We start from the raw sequence: 19,842 nt of genomic DNA, 5'->3' as shown, positions 1-19,842 counted from the left end.
TATTTTTGGTTTAAGTGAAGTTTTCTAATCTGGCTACAAACCCTTTACTCTTGAGAGTTAGCTGTCTTTATTTTCAAAAAAGAATCATATTATCAAAAACAATGTGTGAGAACCAGCAGCAGTGGCTCACATTTGTAATCCCAGCTACTCTGGAGGCTGAGGTGGGAGGGTGGCTTGAGCCAAGGAGTTCAAGATCAGCCTGGGCAACACAGGCATCTTTTAAAAAAAAATTAAAATTAGGCCAGGCATGGTAGCTCATGCCTGTAATCCTAGCACTTTGGGAGGCTGAGGCAGGCAGATAATCTGAGATCAGGAGTTCAAGGCCAGCCTGGCCAACATGGTGAAACTGTCTCTACTACAAATACAAAAATTTGCCAGATGTAGTGGCACACGCCTGTGATCCCAGCTACTCAGAAGGGTGAGACACAAGAATCACTTGAACCCAGGACGCAGAGGTTGCAGTGAGCCAAGATCACGCCACTGCATTCCAGCCTGGATGACAGACTCTGTCTCAAAAAAAAAAAAAAAAAAAAATTAGAATTAGTTAAATAAATAAATAACAATGCCTAACTCCTCCAGTCTAAACTAGAAACAAAGAGAAAAGATGCTTTGAGAATGCCAAGAGAAATTCTCTATGTTAATCTTCAAGATGCTGAATTTTATTTCCCTTTTTCCTTATCAAATCCTAAGACTTCCTACTCCTGTCCCTACACCTTTGATCTTCTCTAAAATGCAGGCTGTCTGGATCAAAACGCAAAGGTAACAGAGTAATATTCTTAGCCAGCACAGTATATGGAGGGGACAGGAAGGAAATACTATTACACTGTCATTGCTAGCAGTGTAGGCATTTAGATATATTTTTGTTACCATGGTATTGGATATAGCCTTTGGGGTAAATCTACTGAGAGAATCTTGCCTAAGAAGCAAGTACGATATAAGACTCGTGGAGAATATAATCATAGAAGAGATTATAGCATTTGCTCAGACACCAAGTATCCCTTTGGAGCATATAGGTAGTGACTGAGGAAAGTGGGAAGACAATTGAATATTGAACAGTTAATAAAGAGATTCTCCGAAGCGCTCAGGGATATCGTATAGATTTGAGTGGTTTTGGTTGAGAACAGAGTAGGCTTGACAGCTCACAGGAAATAATCAACTGAGTGGTTAGAAATGAGTTAGGTAAAACATTACTGAAGTGGGTAACAAGGGAAATTTGACATACTGTCAAAAGGGAACCGCTGGCCGAGCGTGGTGGCTCACACCTGTAATCCCAGCATTTTGGGAGGCCAAGGTGGGTGGATCACCTGAGCTCAAGAGTTCCAGACGAGCCTGGCCAACATGGTGAAACCCCATCTCTACTAAAAATACAAAAATGAGCTGGTCGTGGTGGTGGGCGCCTGTAGTCCCAGCTACTTGGGAGGCTAAGGCAGGAGAATCACTTGAACCCGGAAGGCAGAGGTTGCAGCGAGCCGGGACTGTGCCACTGCACTCCAGCCTCGACAACAGAGCGACACTCCATCTCAAAAAAAAAAAAAAAAAAAAAAAAAAGGAGGGAGGCACTGCTGAGGGAAGCAGACTGGAGCAAATGTTGTCAAAGATAACAAACTACTGAGGGGAGAATGCAGTGATGCGGAGACAAGTTGGAGTTGCATTAAAGAGGGGAGAGGGAGAAGGTGGGACAGGGTACTGTACTATGAAAACGGAGAATCCAAATGAGGGGAGAAAGAGGTGAGGGCATGCTTGTCTAGAGATCATGCCGAGGGAGTGGAAGGTCCCAGAGACATTTGGGCCACCTCTTGTCATTTGGCAGAGAAATAGGTAAAGCAGCTGTAAGTGCAGCACACGCTCTTAGTGGTTCAGCTTTCATTCATTTCAGCAAAAATCCACTAAGCTACGAGCTGTGGTAAAGACAAGAATTGTTTTTGTAGTCTCCTGAGTCTAGCACTGTACTCAACATACAGTAGAGCCATTTATTTATTCAAAAAATACTTATTTGTTCCTGGTCTTGTTCTGGGCTCTGGATTTACCATGGTGAATAAGACAGACATGATCTTTGCCCTTACAGAGCACCCAGCATAGAGAGGAAGACTGATACTAAACAATTACTCTCTTATGTAATATTGTCACAAGTTCTATGGGAGAGAAGTACGGTGTTCGTACAGCATGGCAATCTGATCTACTCTAGGGTTTAGGGAGTCCTCTTTGAGGAAGGCCAAAGTTAAGGCAGAATTTGCTGGAGAACATATGTTCCTGAATGAGGAAGTTAGAGTGGGGAATACAGGCAGGGAATTACTGGACAGCACTTCTCAGACTTTACCCTGCAAACATCAATCACCCGGAGATCTTGTAAAAATGCAGATTCTGATTCATTAGGTTTGGGGTAGGGTCTGAGGGTCTGCATTTCTAACAAGTTCTCAAGTGATTACTGTTCTACAGTCTCCTTCAGAAGATCTCTGCACATGCCTCTCTTCAATTCTGCCTTTTTCTTTTGTTTCTGTTGAAAGATGATGGGATTTAACTGAGTCATTTTTCTTTCCTTGAGTCTGTAGCCATGTTGACTAGCAGTCATATAACTTAACTCTTCAGTGCTTTCAAAGTATAGTTGATCAACAGCATTTTACATAATGGAAAACAATGCAGTCACTCAAAACACCAAATTCTACACTCTCTGATTTTGACATAAAGACCTATTCTAAGCACTGTATGTGCCTATGTCTGTAACACAGATGTCTTCTTGTGCCTGTCACAAGTAGGATTAACAATTCCAAGGACTGTGCTTTCTGAATATTTTTTGACGACTGATCTGTAATATTGTTTACCAAACAATGATGGACTCAGCCCTAGTCTAAAGGTTTACTTTGGGCACCACCAGAAATCTGTTAAGTCCAGCAACCCCTTCCTTTAACTGGGACCCTTTCCTCCTCCACAGTTCCAAGGCCCAGAGAAAGGAAAGAAGCACAGCAGCTACTGTTCCTGGTCCAGGGACAGAGGAGAGCAGCTACTGCGTTACTAGCCACAGTGGCAAGGCTACTGTCATCTCATCTCTCCTCCTCACAGCACTGCCATCACTGTGTGCCTGAGTGAAATATACTGTACAAAATATCAAATCATAATAAAATGATAAAACGTGGTAGGAGACCTGTATACCAGATACCACTAAATGAAAGCCAACCAGAGATCTTGAAATATCTTAGAGAAATGAAAATGACTGCATTTACTCTTCCTCAGGTTTGTTCCTGTAAAGTCATGCACACTTTTCCCTAAACTTGACCTAGAGAATTAGTGGTATTAAGCATAATACTCAGTATTACTCAGAGTGAATCATCTCTAAAGAATGTCTAATATACTTACTCGGGTTTATATACAGAGCTGACCACAGAGCTTGAGGAAATAAGTCAGCTTCTACGAAACTCATGAGAAGCATGACTTTTCCCCATTTATTTTCCAAACTCAAATAGGAAATTCTTCCTATTTGAAATACTGATAGTCAATTTTAGATGTCAAAATAAAGTACAAATCACAAGTCTACCATAAACATTTTAAAGTCATTTATTGCTGAATTAAGGTAGCATCCTAGGATTCGCCTCATTATTAAAATCCTAGGGAGATTATCATGAAGGAATAAAAACTCAAGACCCTGGTCATCTAACACAGCTGGCGATTATAAGAGAACTGGTCATTCCTTCCCCACTACGATGCCAGTGTCCCTGCCCCTTCCCACCCTCTGTCATCAAATACAGATCTGCACACATCAAGATATTAAACAGGCAGCTATATCAGCACGATCTGGAACTTGCTTATGATCCCCGCACTGCATAAAAGAGATTGCTCATCCATTTTTATTAAAAACATTCAGAATATTCTACCTTTCCTATGCTATCACTAAAGCGCAGCTCTGTGACTGTCCAAGCTTTTTTTTTTTTTTTTTTTTTTTTGAGGGGGGCACTCTTTCCAATGAATAACAGATAATTAAATTCTTTAACATATAAAGCAGAGATTTCAAATAAAGTTTATGGACAGCTCAGACTCAGGGGCCACCTTTACTGTATGCTTAGTGTGCCATTGACCACTTCCAAGAATCAATTTTCTGAGGCCCTTTTCCTCAGATAATCAGAGTCCTGAGCTGATTATTCTCTCTACATTGCCTTTCAGCTCTCCTCCTGTTGATAATCAAAGAAACACATTTTCTCCTACGAACTTTCATTAAGAGCACCAATATGGGAACTCTTAAGGATTAAATGGAAATTAAGCAGTCCGGGCTAGCAGCCCCACACCGCCTTACTTGTAATATAATGGCAAGTTACTCCTCCAGAGCTACAGTTCAGGGGCCGAATACAAGAGCAGGGTGGGCTTAGCCAGGAGCTGGACCTGTGTCCCGCTGAGAGCTTGTGGGGAGGTCTCAGGAGATTCTAAAGCCCTCACAAGAGAGCAGCTTAACAAGATACCTCAGCTTTTAAGTGATAGAGGCAGCCTCCTGGCCTCTGGGCTGTGAAAGGGCTCACCTGCCAAGAGCAATAATTCAAGTAATTACCACACACAATAATAGATCACCGTGGGATTTCAGGACCCAGGTACTCGGGAGTGTCCCTCTACCTTACACACGGGGAGGAATAGAATGCACCACTTTTCTCATTAAAACCTGTGACAGAGTCCAGATAGGCAAGCAGATAAATTTCACTTGGCACAGTGATTCTGTTTTGGGTTATTACTAAAAAATTTTTTAATGTCTTTGTATTAAAGGCTATAAAACAGTGATTTCCCCTCTCCTGGAACAGAATTCCTAAGGCTGAAAAGAACATCACATTAGTTATTTCAGAGACTGGAAACAAATACCTCTAAATCGCTCCCTCCCACCGCAAGACTCCACTGCAGTGGTCCCTATACCTATCACCACGGCCCTCCTTGAATAAAGTCTGCCTTACCATCTTTAACAAGTGTCATGAATATCTTTTTCTTTAATAGTGACTTTCCATTTTCAATAGTGAAATTTAAGTTGCCTTTAAAAATAAAATTACTTAAATCTTAAAAATTGTTGACTGTCAGCCGGGCACGGTGATTCACGCCTATAATCCCAGTACTTCGGGAGGCCGAGGCGGGCGGATCACAAGGTCAGGAGATTGACACCATCCTGGCTAACATGGTGAAACCCTGTCTCTACTAAAAATACAAAAAAATTAGCCAGGTGTAGTGGCGGGCGCCTGTAGTCCCAGTTACTCGGGAGGCTGAGGCAGGAGAATGGCGTGAACCCAGGAGACAGAGCTTGCAGTGAGCCAAGATTGCACCACTGCACTCCAGCCTGGGCAACAGAGAGAGACTCCACCTCAAAAAAAAAAAAAAAAATTGTTGACTGTCAAAAAGATTTCCAAAACTCAATGAAGTGATATGTCAAAGCCATTGTAGGAGTACAGAAACATGTGAAGCCTGGGAAACTTTCGGTAAACCAATACCAGGATTAGGATGAGCACTTCCCAATACCCAGAAAGGCTACAAACCAGATCCCCTGGTCCAGTGACATCTCCCCAAACAACTCTATAAAAACGAGTGTTCTCCATGCCAGATAGTGTCATTCTTACTACAACCTACTACCCTGAAAAGGACAAACAACTGTTTTGTTTTTCTTCTGTAGTCACATAAACATTTCTGATACCAACTGTGTGTGGGTTTTTTTCCACACCAAGCAATCCTCTAATTCTCTGCAGACACCAACTGGGTGTTCTACAACTCAATTCAATTCAATTCAGACACTGTCTTCCTGGAATTCTTGTCAGATCCCACAAGTTAAAGGGGCCATCACACAAGACTCCCCCTACTGCAGATGCCAAGTTCAAGCCACCCTTAATGACTGACCAGCTATAAATTAGGGGTTCTCATGAGCCTCTTCTCGAGTTCATTAATTTGCTAGAATAGCTCACAGAACTCTGAAAAACAGCTTACTTACTAGTAAGTAGATTTATAAAAGTATACAACTCAGGAACAGCCAGATGGAAGAGATACCTAAGGTAATATATGGGGGGCGGAGTGCACAGCCTCCATACCCTCTCTGGGCACACCACCCTCTCAGCACCTCCCCCTTTTCCCCAACCCCAAAGCTCTCCAAACCCCATCATTCAAGGAGGTAACACAGGCATGATTTATTAAATCACTGGCCATCAGTGATTGAACATGATCTCTAGCAACCAGGCCCCACTCACACTTAGGAGCTTCCCAGAGTCACTCATTAACTCAAGTGTGGTTCAAAGGGGGCTTGTTTGCTGGGCAGAATGGCTCACGCCTATAATCCCAACACTTTGGGAGGTGAAGGGACGAGGATCACTTGAGCCCAGGAGTTCAAGACCAGCCTGGGCAGCACAGAGAGACCCCGTCTCTACAAAAAATACAAAAATTAGCCAGAGGATCCCTTAAGCCCGGCAGGCTGAGGCTGCAGTGAGTTGTGATCGCACCATTGCACTCCAGCCTAAGCAAGAGTGAGATCTTGTCTCCAAAAAAGCAAAAAAGAAATGACTAGAGTTTTAGGAGCTCTGTGCCAAGAAGACCACAACCAGGTATATATTTCTTTTTACATCACAATATCACATACCACCTTCTTATCCAAGAAGAAAAAGGAAAAAGAGGAAAAGCTATGAGCCTGCAAATAGGAAAAAAGTCAGACTTCTCTCACGTGACTTTGCCTCTCACCTCCACCTGTCATCTGCACTTTAGGACGTCAAAAATTTCCTTAGTCATGGAACTCTCCAGGACCCAGAGAAAGCAGACAAAAACAAAGCCAAAAAGGACCTACTCCACCTGTCAGTACTAAGACCTTAAGACACCTGGAGTTGGGGGGGGACGAGCAACCAATTAATAAGTACAGTAAGGCCAGGTGTGGTGGCTTACGCCTGTAATTCCAACATTTTGGGAGGCCGAGGTGGGCGGATCACAAGGTAAGGAGATCGAGACCATCCTGGCCAACATGGTGAAACCCCATCTCTACTAAAATACAAAAAAAAAAAAAAAAAAAAAAACATTACCTGGGCATGGTGGCATGCACCTGTAGCCCCAGCTACTTGGGAGGCTGAGGCAGGGGAATCGCTTGAACCTGAGAGGTGGAGAGGTGGAGGTTTCAGCGAGCCGAGATTGTGCCACTGCACTCCAGCCTGGAGACAGAGATTCCATCTCCAAAAAAAAAAGAAAAAGAAAAAAAAAGAAGTACAGTAGGCCCTCATATCCGTGGATTCAACCAACCATGGGTCAAAAATATTCAGGAAAAAAACAGTAAGAGTAACAATGCAACAATTAAAAAAACTAAAAACCAATAAAATATAGCAATTATCTACATAGCATTTACACTGTATTAGGTATTATTAGTAACATAGACATGATTGAAAGCATACAGGAGCCTGGGCACAGTGGCTCACACCTACAATTCTAGCACTTTTGGAGGCTGAGGTGGGAGGATCATTTTCAGCCCAGGAGTTCAACACCAGCCTGGGCAAGATAGGGAGACCCCATCTCCACAAAAAATGTATTAGCCAGGTGTGGTGGCATGTACCTGTAGTCCCAGCTACTGAGGGGGCTGAGGTGGGAGGATCACTTGAGCCCAGGAGGTTGAGGCTGCAGTAAGCCATGATTGTGCCACTGTACTCTAGCCTGGGTGACAGAGAGATTCTGTCTCAAAAAATAAAATAAGATAAAAGAGGTTGTGCATGGGTTATGTGCAAATACTATCCCATTTTATACAAGGGACTTGAGCATCTCCAGATTTTGGTATTGGGGGGTTGGGGAAGTCTTGGAACCAAATACCAAGGGACAACTGTAATTATTTACCAAGGCCCAGGTGCTGGGTGGGCCCTGCGCTCCATAGAAAAGGCAAAGTGGCTTTCAGGAATAGTCTTATCGGGGAAATAAAACTACCAAGCGTAAAAAAACTATTGAGTAATGAACTATTAAGCAGTATTTTACCCTAAATTTTATCTAACATGACACCTGTAAGAAATAAACAGGTAAAGCACCTCAACCACTACCAAAAACAAAAAAAGTTACAAAAAAGGTACTAGTGGCTGCACTTTTAGAATCTATCTTATACAAATGCTAGCATCAGAGCACAGAGATATACAGTTCTGTCAGTGCAATAGTGCTTAGAATTATGAAAAGCTAAAAACAACATACATCAACAGAAAAATAGATAATATACATCCAAACTGTGGAATACTGCTCAACCATTAAAAAAGAATGAGGTAGATCTATGACAGAAAGATAGTCATGACAACTTACTAAAATAAGAAAATTGCCAAACACACAGAGATTGACCCTATTTCAGTTTCTTTTAAAAAGGAGGAGAGGGTGTGTATCTGCATGAAACATTCTGGAAGCAAACATACTGTTGACATTTGCTGGGAGGATGAGAATGAATGGTAGAAAACTGAGGGGCAAGGAGGGCAGACAGAGAGACTTGTTTTTTTCTTTTTTTTTTTTTGAGACTGTGTCTCCCTCTGCTGCCCAGGCTATAGTACAGTGGCGTGATCTTGGCTCACTGCAACCTCCACCTCCCGAGTTCAAGAGATTCTTATCCCTCAGCCTCCCGAGTAACTGGGATTACAGGCGCGCACCACCATGCCCGGCTACTTTTTGTATTTTTAGTAGAGATGGGGTCTTGCCATGTTGGCCAGACTGGTCTCGAACTCCTAACCTCAAGTGATCTAACCACCTTGGCTTCCCAAAGTGCTGAGATTACACGCGTGGGCCACCACGCCCAGTCAGGGATTTTTGTTTTTGACTTCATACCTCTCTACTGCTTGAAATTTTAACAGCAAGTTGAGTATAGAAATACCAATTATTCAATTACTAACACTGGATGACACCCACCTGAACGTTTTGAAGGAATTCCAGGATAAACTGGAAAACTGTTGACCAAAATGAAAAAAGGCCATCAAGGGAACTGTAAATGTGACCCCTAATCATAAGGACTTCATAAGACCTGAGAATTATTTTTACTTCCATATTAGACAAGCTAGTGAAATATAAAGACTAAGACCACTGAGTAGATCATTTGCGGTTTTAGTGTTGTTAAGAATGGGCCTACGAATAAGAAACAGGAGAGATCCAAAAGGCCTAAGGATGAGGCTCCTCAGGATTGCAAGAACAGAAAGTGAGGAATGTAAAATCTTAGTTCTGTAAATGACACTAAAGACTTCCATTGAAATAATGTGCCAAGTTATTGGTGCCAAATTATAGGAAGATCCTGGGAATCTATGCAAACAGAAGGAAAAGTGGCAGATGAGTGTTCAAATGAGCATATGGCCTACATCAGGCATATAAAACAACTTCTCAGCTGTCAGCTGTGACCTAGGAATAGGATCTGAGTCACTATAAGTGGACCCTGAGGACCCCAGCCCAATATTGAGCCACAAATTAAAAACAAAGTGTCCTGGGAACCATCAAGACAAATGCGGAGAGAGAGAAACCACTATCCTCCTCTCATAAAATTCTGGTGCACCCACCCCCACATACATACATTTCATTTATCATTCATGTCCTGCCCCTTCAACTATAAACAGTACAGAAGACAAGATCAGTGGATCTCACAAGCCAGCCCCAGATCAATCCCAAACTGATTCTTTCAGAATAGCCTAGGAGTGGCTTTTTTTGAAAATGACCTTTCCAGGCCAGTCCCAGAGCTTCTAATTCAATGCCTGGGAAAAGTCTTCTAGGTTGTCCTGATGCGATGACCTGTTTAGGAAATCACTGGGCTCCTTTCTCTCACTCTGAATCTACTCCCAGAAAGGATTTAAAGTTTACCATAAAAAATAAACTCCAAAGTAAAGAAACCATGTGAGCAACTGCCAAGAATTGATTAAAATGATTCCTATACAGGTTGAGCATCCCTAATCCAAAAATCCAAAATCTGAAACACTAACATAATATTCAAAGGAAATGCTCATTGGAGCATTTTGAATATCAGATGTTCTGGCTCCAAGCAAGAACAGAGCTCAGGACCCTATTAGCCTGCACACTCCCAATCAAGAGCAGGAAAAGATAGACTCTCCCTATGAGCCAGGAGCTCCCTAAGTTCCCTCCTCTCCCCTTCCTTTCTCAATTCAAGATCTGCTGCACCAGGAAAATGTCAGGGTGTTCTGAAGCAGAGATAGGACTAGGTGAATAAAACCCACCAGAACCATGTTCCTCTGGATCTCAAGCAACACTCCCACTGGTTTATCCTCATACACTACTGAAAGGAAACCAAGAACTCCCCTTACTTCTATCTATCTTCTATCCACTCCACCATTCAATCATTTAGTCTCATTCTAACTTTCTGGTCTTCCACATCAGAAAACCATATTTCCACTAACCTGCTTTCTCAAAATAAAGATTTTTTTACAAAAAGAATAGGAACAGAAAATCTGCTTTATGCAAGATAAGCAGCAATTCAAAGTCAAGCCGTTAAGGTATGAGATTTCTCAGCTTTGTTTCAGCATGCCTAAATGAAATGTAACACAGGGTTTCTTATAAAATCACAGCCTTATGGGACTGGAAGATGCTTAGAGACAATGCATCCAGTAACCTCATGTTAAGACAGTTTGAGGTGGAATATCTTACCCAACATTACCCAAATGGCAGCACCCAGGCCAGAACTTGTGTCCCCTGACTTCTGGCCCAATGGTCTCTTCTCTCTGCCACGCTGCTTCCCAGGGACAAAGTTAATAAATTAGATTACTAACTTTAAGCACAGATTCCTTAAATCTCCTTTATTCCTCTTGTTACACACGAAGCTGGTGCTACAAGACCGTCCCAAGCAGACTACTGGCCAAATAAACAGAACTGAGAACTCAAGGAACCTCAAAATTTGTTGAGGAATAGGGAGGAGATGGTACCTTAAATCACACATGATAAACATATAAGTGAAGAAAATGTGTCAAGCCAGTTTATATCATAGATTACACATTTCAAAAATGGCATCTGAAAATGACATCAACATTTTAATTAGTTTTACTTTTCCCATAAGTTGCTTAACTTCCTAACTTTTAAAAAACACCAACTGAAACCACTATTCATTTTCTCTTAAACATTAGAGTGAAGAAAAAGATTAATTTATCATATTGAGTCTAATGAAAATAAGTGAAATCCCGTAACATTCCATCTATATCAAATGTTCACAACCTGTGATTCCACATAAATTTCCGCTGTAAAAGCAAAAAGCATATGTCAGTCTCCCAAGAGAGGAAGCAGCAACAGAAACCAAGTGTGTACCCATCTCCCAGCAAGAAATAAGAGGAAAAGCCAGATAAGCCCAGTAACAGTTGAATCCCTTTATTGCATTTCTTTTCCCTCATAACGGCACAAAATTTCCTACAGTACCTATGCTCTTCTTGGAGAAATGAAATAAATCCAAAGACCAGACTCCAAAGACTCCCCTGTTAGAACCACATCTGTCAGATGGGTAGCTAGCCTATGCTCAGAAGTGAGTGGACAACAAGCCTTAGATAACCTTGTTACCTCAATTCAATAACCTGGCCAATTTTCTCTGCTAAACCTACAAACGGAAACCACAATTTTCACTTGCTCCCCAAATTTCATCCTCGAAGTAAACTGGGGGCATAGACTTCACCAAATCATTTGCCCACTATTGCCAGAACTAGTCACTGGCCTCAGAAGTTCCCACCCACGTTAATGAGCCACAGGGTGGGTGAGCCAGTTCTTACCTGATAGATAGTTTTGAACCCTGATGCATGCTACTTTGTTTTTCACTAACTAGGCAAAAAAGTACTGCCAGAGGCTACAGCAGCAGTAAATTCCACCTAGTAACAAAATGCTAACAAAAACATAAACAACGACAAGTTCTAGATGCTATTTAGCTCTTATTAAGCCTACTCTTGGCATTTTTTTTTCATCCATGTTTTTCCCTCAATTAGAAGAAAAGTGACTTTGGGAATACACAGGACTAGCTGATAGTCAGAAGATCTTAGTGTTAATCCTATTAGAAACAAGCCTATGACTAGGTATTTTTTCTTATCAGTCTCTCATTCTTTTTTTTTTTTTTGAGACAGACTCTCACTCTGTCACCCAGGCTGGAGTGCAATGGCCCGATCTCAGTTCACTGCAACCTCCACCTCGCAGGTACAAGTGATTCTCCTGCCTCAGCCTCTGGAGTACCTGGGACTACAGGCACATGCCACCATGCCTGGCTAATTTTTTTTGTATTTTTAGTAGAGACGGGGTCTCATCATGTTGGTCGGGCTAGTCTCAAACTCCTGAACTCAGGTGGTCTGCCTGCTTCGGCCTCCCAAAGTGCTGGGATTACAGGCATGAGCCACTGTGCCCAGCCTCCCATTCTTAACGTTTATTCAGTGTACTTCATGTCACTGATTAGCCAGGTGTGGTAGCACGCACCTGTACTCCTAGCTACTCAGGAGGCTGAAGCAGGAGGATCCCTTGAGCCCAGGAGTTCAAGGCTGCAATGAGCCATGATTGTGCCACTGCATTCCAGCCTGGTAACTAAGTGAAATCCTGACTAGAAAAAAAAAAAGAAAACAGAAGAAATCATCAATGGTGGAAACCCCAGGGACTTTGCGCTTGCTGTTCCTTTGGCCAGGAATGCACTTCCTTTATGGTTAGTATTTGATGTCCATCAGATCTCAGCACAAATGCCATCTTCTGAGAATTCTTTCCTAAACACAGTATCTAAAGGACCCACCCTCTCCCTTACTACCAACCACTCTGTCCCAGTTCCCTACCTGGTTTCACTATCTTGTATGATCATGCTTATTTCTTGTTAACTTCTTTATTGTCTGACTCCTCCATAAGCCATAAGGACAGAAATTTGATCTACTTTTTAAATTCTGTTTCTCCAATGCCCAGAGAGAGCTTGACAGATAGCAGATGATCAATAAATATTTGTTCAGGAAAGAAAGGAAGTATAATTGCTTCTGATTCTGTTTCATTAGTTACCATACTGCTAACATAACTAGAGCCAGATAGGTGCTTCCTTTTGACAGAAAAATGACAGAAAACCTTTAAGATACAGTAAAAATTTAGTGTTCCTTTACTTACAATCTTGATTAAAAGCTACCAGGCTTACCTGCCGGGAAATGGGCATTTTAAGACCACAGGGAAAAGCCTTCCATACTGGCCTATGTACTTCTTTATAAATGGCCCTTCTAAAATATTGTTATTCAGCTACCTTATCCTTTGTAATAGTAGAAGGATATTTCAAGTAGCTTAGGAAAGGTGGCTTTTGTTTGTTTTTTCCTGAATTGGGGGCACCCGTCCCCAATATTTCAACATAGCCGGTCCCTCTGTTCGGGGTCCCTGACTTCCCGCAACATTCCTGCATGAGCTAAGTATACGTAGGAAAGAGCAGGTCAACAAACTACTCTACCCCCACTGAGCTTTTCAAAGACACACACTTCTTAGTTCAGAAACCTAAGGAGCCAAGCACAGTGGCTCACATCTGTAATCCCAGTACTTTGGGAGGTCAAGGCGGGCAGACAGCTTGAGGCCAGGAGTTCAAGACCAGTCAACATGGTAAAACCATGTCTCTACTAAAAACACAAAAATTAGCTAGGCATGCTGACGCACGCCTGTAATCCCAGCTACTCAGGAGGCTGAAGCAGGAGAATGGCTTGAACCCAAGAGGTGGAGGTTGCAGTGAGCCAAGACAGTGCCACTGCAATCCAGCCTGGGCGACAGAGCAAGACTCTGTCTTAAGAAAAAGAAAAAAAGAAAAGAAAAAGAAAGAAACCTAAGAAACATTTAGCTATAATTAACTAAATTACAGGTAGCATTTCCTAGAGGTTGTACACTGAAGGAATCTCCACTAAGTTACCCGGCAAGAAGTCTACATCTTGCTTTACAACAACCTGACAGCACAAGTCCCACTGAAGGAGAAAATTATGGCCCTTTCCTCCCTTGTGTCAATTTGCCTTGGTCACCCAGTGAGAATCATGGTTCTTAGTATAAAACAAAAGACTGGCAGAGGCATTCCTTTCCCCTTCTGAGGCAAGTAAGTGGGTGGGGGAGGGTAAGTTGAAATGGGAACTGGGTTTTGGCACCGTCCGTCCTCCCTTTAGCCTTCCACACCATAAGCAGGATAAGATATGCTGCCTCCATGGCTGCTTCCGATAAGCATATAAGATTCAAGAACTCAAGATTCATTCTGCTTTTGCAAACGCTTGACAACAAATGTGAACATATCCAAAGAGAAGAGAACAGAGAGTAAACCAGGTCAGTAAAACCAGAGAAAATAGCCATCTCTAAGCTAAGTGGGGGTGACTCAATTATACTAAGTACCCCAACACTTCTCCCAACCTCATCTACTTAACATCTGCTGACAATATTCTGTTGCAGTTAAAGAATATCAAGCAAATTATTCAAAGAAACCCAGATTTTAAATCCTTCAGAGTTTCAAGAAAATAAGATCTGATTTGATAGAAGACACATATTTATCCAGGTTATATTTTGGCCACCCACATATTTCCAAGTCTCATCCCAACTCAGAAAATACAAATCCATCTTCAGTTTTTCCACCATCTTTACTGATTTTTTCTGTAACAGAACAGCTCCAAAATGTCTGTATCAACCTTCTGTCCACTTCCTCCTTAAATATTCCAGAACCAACTCTGTTCCTTCACCCCCACTCTCAATAGCAGACACAGGTGTTAACATCATCCTCATTTTTAAAAAATTAGTCAAAGTGTTTTACAACTGGATTCCCAAGTTCTTCAACTTTAAACAAAATAATGTAGGACTTAATGGGATAGCAAAGCAGAGACCAGAAGAAACTTGTACCTCTCACGGCCCTACAACACTTTCTTCTGCCAAAAAAAGAGGAAGGACTATTCCTCTTTACAGCGGCAAACTTCAACCCTACACAATTTCAGACCTTCAGCTCAGCCTGAGTCCAGATAAATCCAAAGAGTTCACAATGAAAAGCGTAGGTCAGTGTTCCAATTTCTACCTCTCTCCCAAAAGGCAGAATAGTGTCGTCTCCTGTTTTCCTATTCATCAAACTATTTCTTTTTCACTTTCATCTGTCACAGAGCTCCATCTTCCTTTGTAGAGTTCTTGCAAAGCAGTTCCTAGTAGCAATGGAAACTATTACTCTCCAGGAAAATACAACTTTGCTTAGCAGAAGAGCTTCACACAGAGCAATTTGCCAGTGGTCAATTTTTCATTCCAGACAAGGCTTCTAAGCCTGGCACAAATCTGCCTGTCACTCTGCAGTTCACTCAGCTTCCCTCCCCTAATCCCTGCCTGTAACTCACCCATCCCCTGTAGTGTGGTCAGAGAAGGCAGTGCAATCTATACTCAGTATGGATGGCTCAAATCACTGAATTGTATATGCCACTTCCCAGACTCAACCATCTTCCACACCATACTCCTATGCGAAGACCATAAGCACCAAATGAAGTCACTTACCATAACAGCGGCTCCCGGACAAAACAAGGAGTAACATCTCATCTTTTCTCAATTATAGACAGCTTCACTTCCCTGCAATTTGTGGCTATGCATCACTGGCCCCACCCTCCATGTTATAAAGTAATACCCTGGAGTCGTGAAGTCAGAGACATCATGCATGATATTGAAGAGCATGGGCCGTGGCAGACGGACCCAGGTTTAAGTCTCAGCTCTGCCTCTTATTACCAATATAAGGTACCTATCCTTGGGTAAACTATTCTTTCTAAACCTCAAATTACACATCTGTAAAATGTACCTGACAATCATTATTTACTTGTTAGGTATTATAAGTGAGACAATATGAGCAGAACACTCAGCACAAGACATGACAATAAACACGTAATTGGTGATATTCAGTATCCATGGGGGTAATCTGTGGGCAGTCACTGCACAGAACCCAGATGCCCTAAAAGCCTCCAGCACTGGCAGAAACAAAACTATGTTCAGCCTCATTCTATTCCCATTCCACAAATGAGAGAGAGCTTTAAGAACAATTTAAACCTTAGCAAGGAGAAATCTCAGAAAGATCCACTCTTTCTTACCACCAAACCCAACACCAGACAGCCAAGAGATGTTTTTGTTCCTATGGTGAAGGGAAGATCAGTGCAAATGAAAAAACCAATGAAAGAAGAGCCACTTTAGGATAATCCTTTCATGAGTCAGGTCAGTATTTCGGAGGAAATATACATGTGGATCTTGGAAATTCTCTTCTCATTCAGTTTCTGATCAGTTATGACCCTCCATTATACATAAACAAAAGGAAAAGGCATTTAAAAATCCCAAGAATCGTGGCTGGTGGCAGACTATTACCTTAAGAAATGAGCACATGGAAATTGGGAGAGGGGATCTTAAAATAGGCTTTACACACACATAAGCTGCAGAACATTTTAATCTTGTGAAAGATCATGGGATAATTAAATGAATTTTTTTTTAAACTGGGTCTTGCTATGTTGCCCAGGCTGGTCTCCAACTTCTGGCCTCAAGGGATCCTCCTACCTCGGCCTCCTAAGTGCTGGGATTACCAGCATGAGCCACCGCACCGGGCCTGAAATAGAATTTTTCAAAACTTTCTACAACAGCTAAACTTGTGGAGCTTTGTGAGAAAGCATCGTATAGGATATTTGCTGTTGCAGATGGAAATGTCAGAACTGCAGTGTGAAACGACATCTAAAAATTTACAGTCATCATAAACCAGAAAATTTGGTAAAACCAAGAAATGTCAGGTTCCAAGATTTGGGAGGGTTTTGGGGAGGATAACTGGGAGCTGGTGATAAACTGAATTGATATTATCAAATTATCATGGAGCTAGAAGTAAATTGTAAAAATAAACTTTGCAGGTTCAAATTCAAAATTCAAGAATTTTCAAAAAGTTGAGGGTATATAAAATCAGGCAGAATCTACAGTGCTATGAGCACTAGACTAGGAATCCAAACACTTGGTCTCTTGTTCTGGCTCCAACCCAAACCACCATGTGACCTTAAGCAAGTCACTTGCCTTCTTCAAGCCTATCTCCTTATCTTTAAGGGACGGGAGAACAATAATGATTACTAAGATTCTTGCCGGCCTAACCTTTTAAAAGTCAAAGGCACACAAAGATCATGAGCTTTCAGGTCTACACAGAAGGTGGAGGGAAAGAGAGGAAAAGACGGCCACAGAGTGAGAAAACTTGGGAGTCAAGTAACAGCGTTTGTGGGAACAGAAAAGTTTCATGATGGCCAAGTACTCGTAGAGAAGAGCCGATGTCAGGATCTCGAAAAACTGCTAACTACTCAGCATATGTCAAAATGAACAGAAAGACGGGGGGTGGGAGGACAGATATCAACGAATTGTCTCTGTCAATCAAGTAGTAATCGATCTGTCCTGGCAAACAGCCAGGAGATCCGAATGCGGCAACCTCGGAAATCACTGTGACCCCTGATGTCAAGGTGTCCGGGAGGCAAGGAACAAGGGAACTCCGTGTCTGCTTCCGTCTAGTGAGAGGATTCGGAGAATCGATGAAAAGTGAGGAAGAGGGCAGAGGAAAGGGGATATGGGACACGGAGCAGGCTGGCGGGAGGTGGAGTCAATGCCTGACTCCCGCCCGAAGGCAGGCAGAGGGGTCGGTGTCCGGGGCCCGTTCTCACCATCTTGACGATGCCCCGCTGCACGGTGGGGACCGCGGGTCCCCCGGAGGAGCCGCCGCTCTGCGCGGAGGACGCCATGTGTGGAGATGCAAAGGCAACGAGTGGAGCGGCTGGCCGGACTGGAGGTGTCAATGTGGGTGTCGGTGTTGGTGAAAGGGAGTCGAGGCGAGGGGCAGGCTGGCTACCAGCTGCGGAGGGTGGACGGGACGGACTCGCCGGGCGCTCACAGGAGCAGCAGCGAGACTCGGAACGAAAGAGACGCGATCTCCGCCGCCGCCACACGTTCTACTCGCCGCGCAAGCGTGCCAGAGCGCCACCGCCCTCCGGCCAATTAGCGCCCAAAGCCCGCCGGACCTCAGGCCAATAGGCACCCTGCTCGCGGAGCCCCGCCCCTTGGTCCCCAAAACGGTGGCGAGTTCCAGGAAGCGCTGAAAGAGTTGATTTGCGAAGATGGGCTAAGTATGGGGCGGGACTTCCGGGGCAGCCGGCGTAGGTAATGCCGGGAGGTGTAGTGGGAAGGAAAGGACACGTCAGCATCTGGCCGCGGGGCGCGGGGGGCCATGGGAGCCCCAGGGGCGGAGTCAGCTGCGCCCTCTCGCCTGACCCCGCCCATGACGCTCCTCCCTGCCGGCCGCAGGGGCGCACGTTTGTATGCCCACCTAGGTGGGCACTGCTGTACCCGGGAATGCCTGGGAGGGTGGAGCCACGCAGGCGGAGTCCTGGAGGAATCTCCTTACCCGCTACACTCGACTTCCGACATTTTAGCTTGGCTAAAAGTATGAAGAGAACTTGGAAAAGTCAGAGCTTGGTGGAACCTCCTACAGATGTGCGCTTTGACCCGCCACGCGGCCGCGCGCCCTGCTTGCAATCGGGAGTGTGTCTCGCTCTTGTTTGTGTCGCTAGGGTCTAGCGCTTGTGAGGCGTTCCATTGATGTTTGTTAGTGGGAGGAATAAATGTCTCTTAGAGGAAGGACGTGCCCCGTATACAGGGGAGAATGACCCTCGTCTCTTCCCAGCTGCTCCCGTGACGTTAGGGAAAAGCCTCGCTTTACGCTCTCCCCCTACCCGGTGTGAAGCGCCTGCAGCCACCGGACACCCTTCCTAGCCCCAGTAAAGAGGTGGGGGAAGGAACGGGAGAGCCAGGGCCTACAAATATTTAAGTGACTGTTTAGCGAGAACTAATATTCGTTGAATGCCCACTATGTGGAACCAAGGACCTTGAATGTGTTATGTCATTTAATCGTAAAACTTGGCTCTACACTGAAGACGTACTGCCCCTGCAGTTCTTTTTGTTTCTTTGGTTTTGTGGCTTTTTTGAGACAAAGTCTCACTCTGTTGCTCAGGCTGGAGTGCAGAGGCACGATAACAGCTCACTGTAGCCTTGACATTCCCGTGCTCAAGCGATCCTCCTGCCTCAGTCTCCTGTGTAGCTGGAGCTGGTACCACGGGTCCGCGCCACCGTGCCCGGCAGATTGTGTGTGTGTGTGTGTGTGTGTGTGTAGAGATGAGATCTCACTTTGTTGCCCAGGCTGGTCTCCTGGGCTCAAGTTATCCTCCTGCTTCGGCCTCCTAAAGTGCTGGGATTACATGCATTATCCACAGTGCTCGGTACCCTGCTCTCTTAAAAGATTGTAAATTAATTCTCCCGCACTAAACATATCCCAGGGTCAAGTTTTGAGGTCACCTTCTTAGATCCCTAATTTGCCACCCTTTTCCAAAAAAAAATGAATAAATAAAATAACCTCTGTGGAGGTTCGTTTCATCTGATTATACCCCTCTCCATCTCGTGGCTTTTTATCTATGCTACCCCTATTCCTACCCTGTCCTTCATTGTAATTGTTAACACTTGGTGCACACTCTTCAGCCAATAATCCTGAAATACTTCAATATCTATGAGCATGACTTATTCCATACCCTGGCCTCTTTGCTTCTTGACCTCATCTTCAGTAAACTTGACCTCTGCACCAATTTGGGACGTTCTCCAGTACAGATAAAACACCGTAACTTCATAGATATGATTGTAAACTCAAACACTTTGTTCTTTGATCATAACTGCTGTCCTCTCTCCCTTCTCACTCAGTTAATTGTCTTATATCTTGTATTAGTTGCATAACAATTTGCCCCAAAACTTAAATAATAAAGAAAACAATAAGCATTTATCTCACAGTTTTTGTGGGTAAAGAATCTGGGCTGGTTGCCTGCCTTTTCCTCCAGGTCTTCTCTTATAAAGCTGCAGTCAAGGTGACAAGGGCAGTTGGGGAGGGGACTCTGGTCTCATCTGAAGGTCCTC

At 43.6% G+C, this 19,842-nt stretch overlaps 1 protein-coding gene across 1 annotated transcript in view; it reads right to left on the bottom strand.

The window, feature by feature from the left end:
• SND1 (staphylococcal nuclease and tudor domain containing 1) overlaps positions 1-17,854 on the bottom strand; it is a 440,492-nt gene extending 422,638 nt beyond the window's left edge. The window contains exon 1 of the mRNA XM_007982822.3: positions 17,553-17,854. Coding sequence (XP_007981013.1) covers positions 17,553-17,630 — 78 coding nt within the window. The 5' untranslated portion in view covers positions 17,631-17,854. The remainder of the gene's footprint in view (positions 1-17,552) is intronic.
• Positions 17,855-19,842: the final 1,988 nt, after the last annotated feature.

This window comes from Chlorocebus sabaeus, chromosome 21 (genome assembly GCF_047675955.1).
Source record: "Chlorocebus sabaeus isolate Y175 chromosome 21, mChlSab1.0.hap1, whole genome shotgun sequence".
NCBI classification, from domain to species: domain Eukaryota; kingdom Metazoa; phylum Chordata; class Mammalia; order Primates; family Cercopithecidae; genus Chlorocebus; species Chlorocebus sabaeus.
Note: the sequence above shows the minus strand (reverse complement) of the source record. Positions and strands in the feature narration are given on the sequence as shown.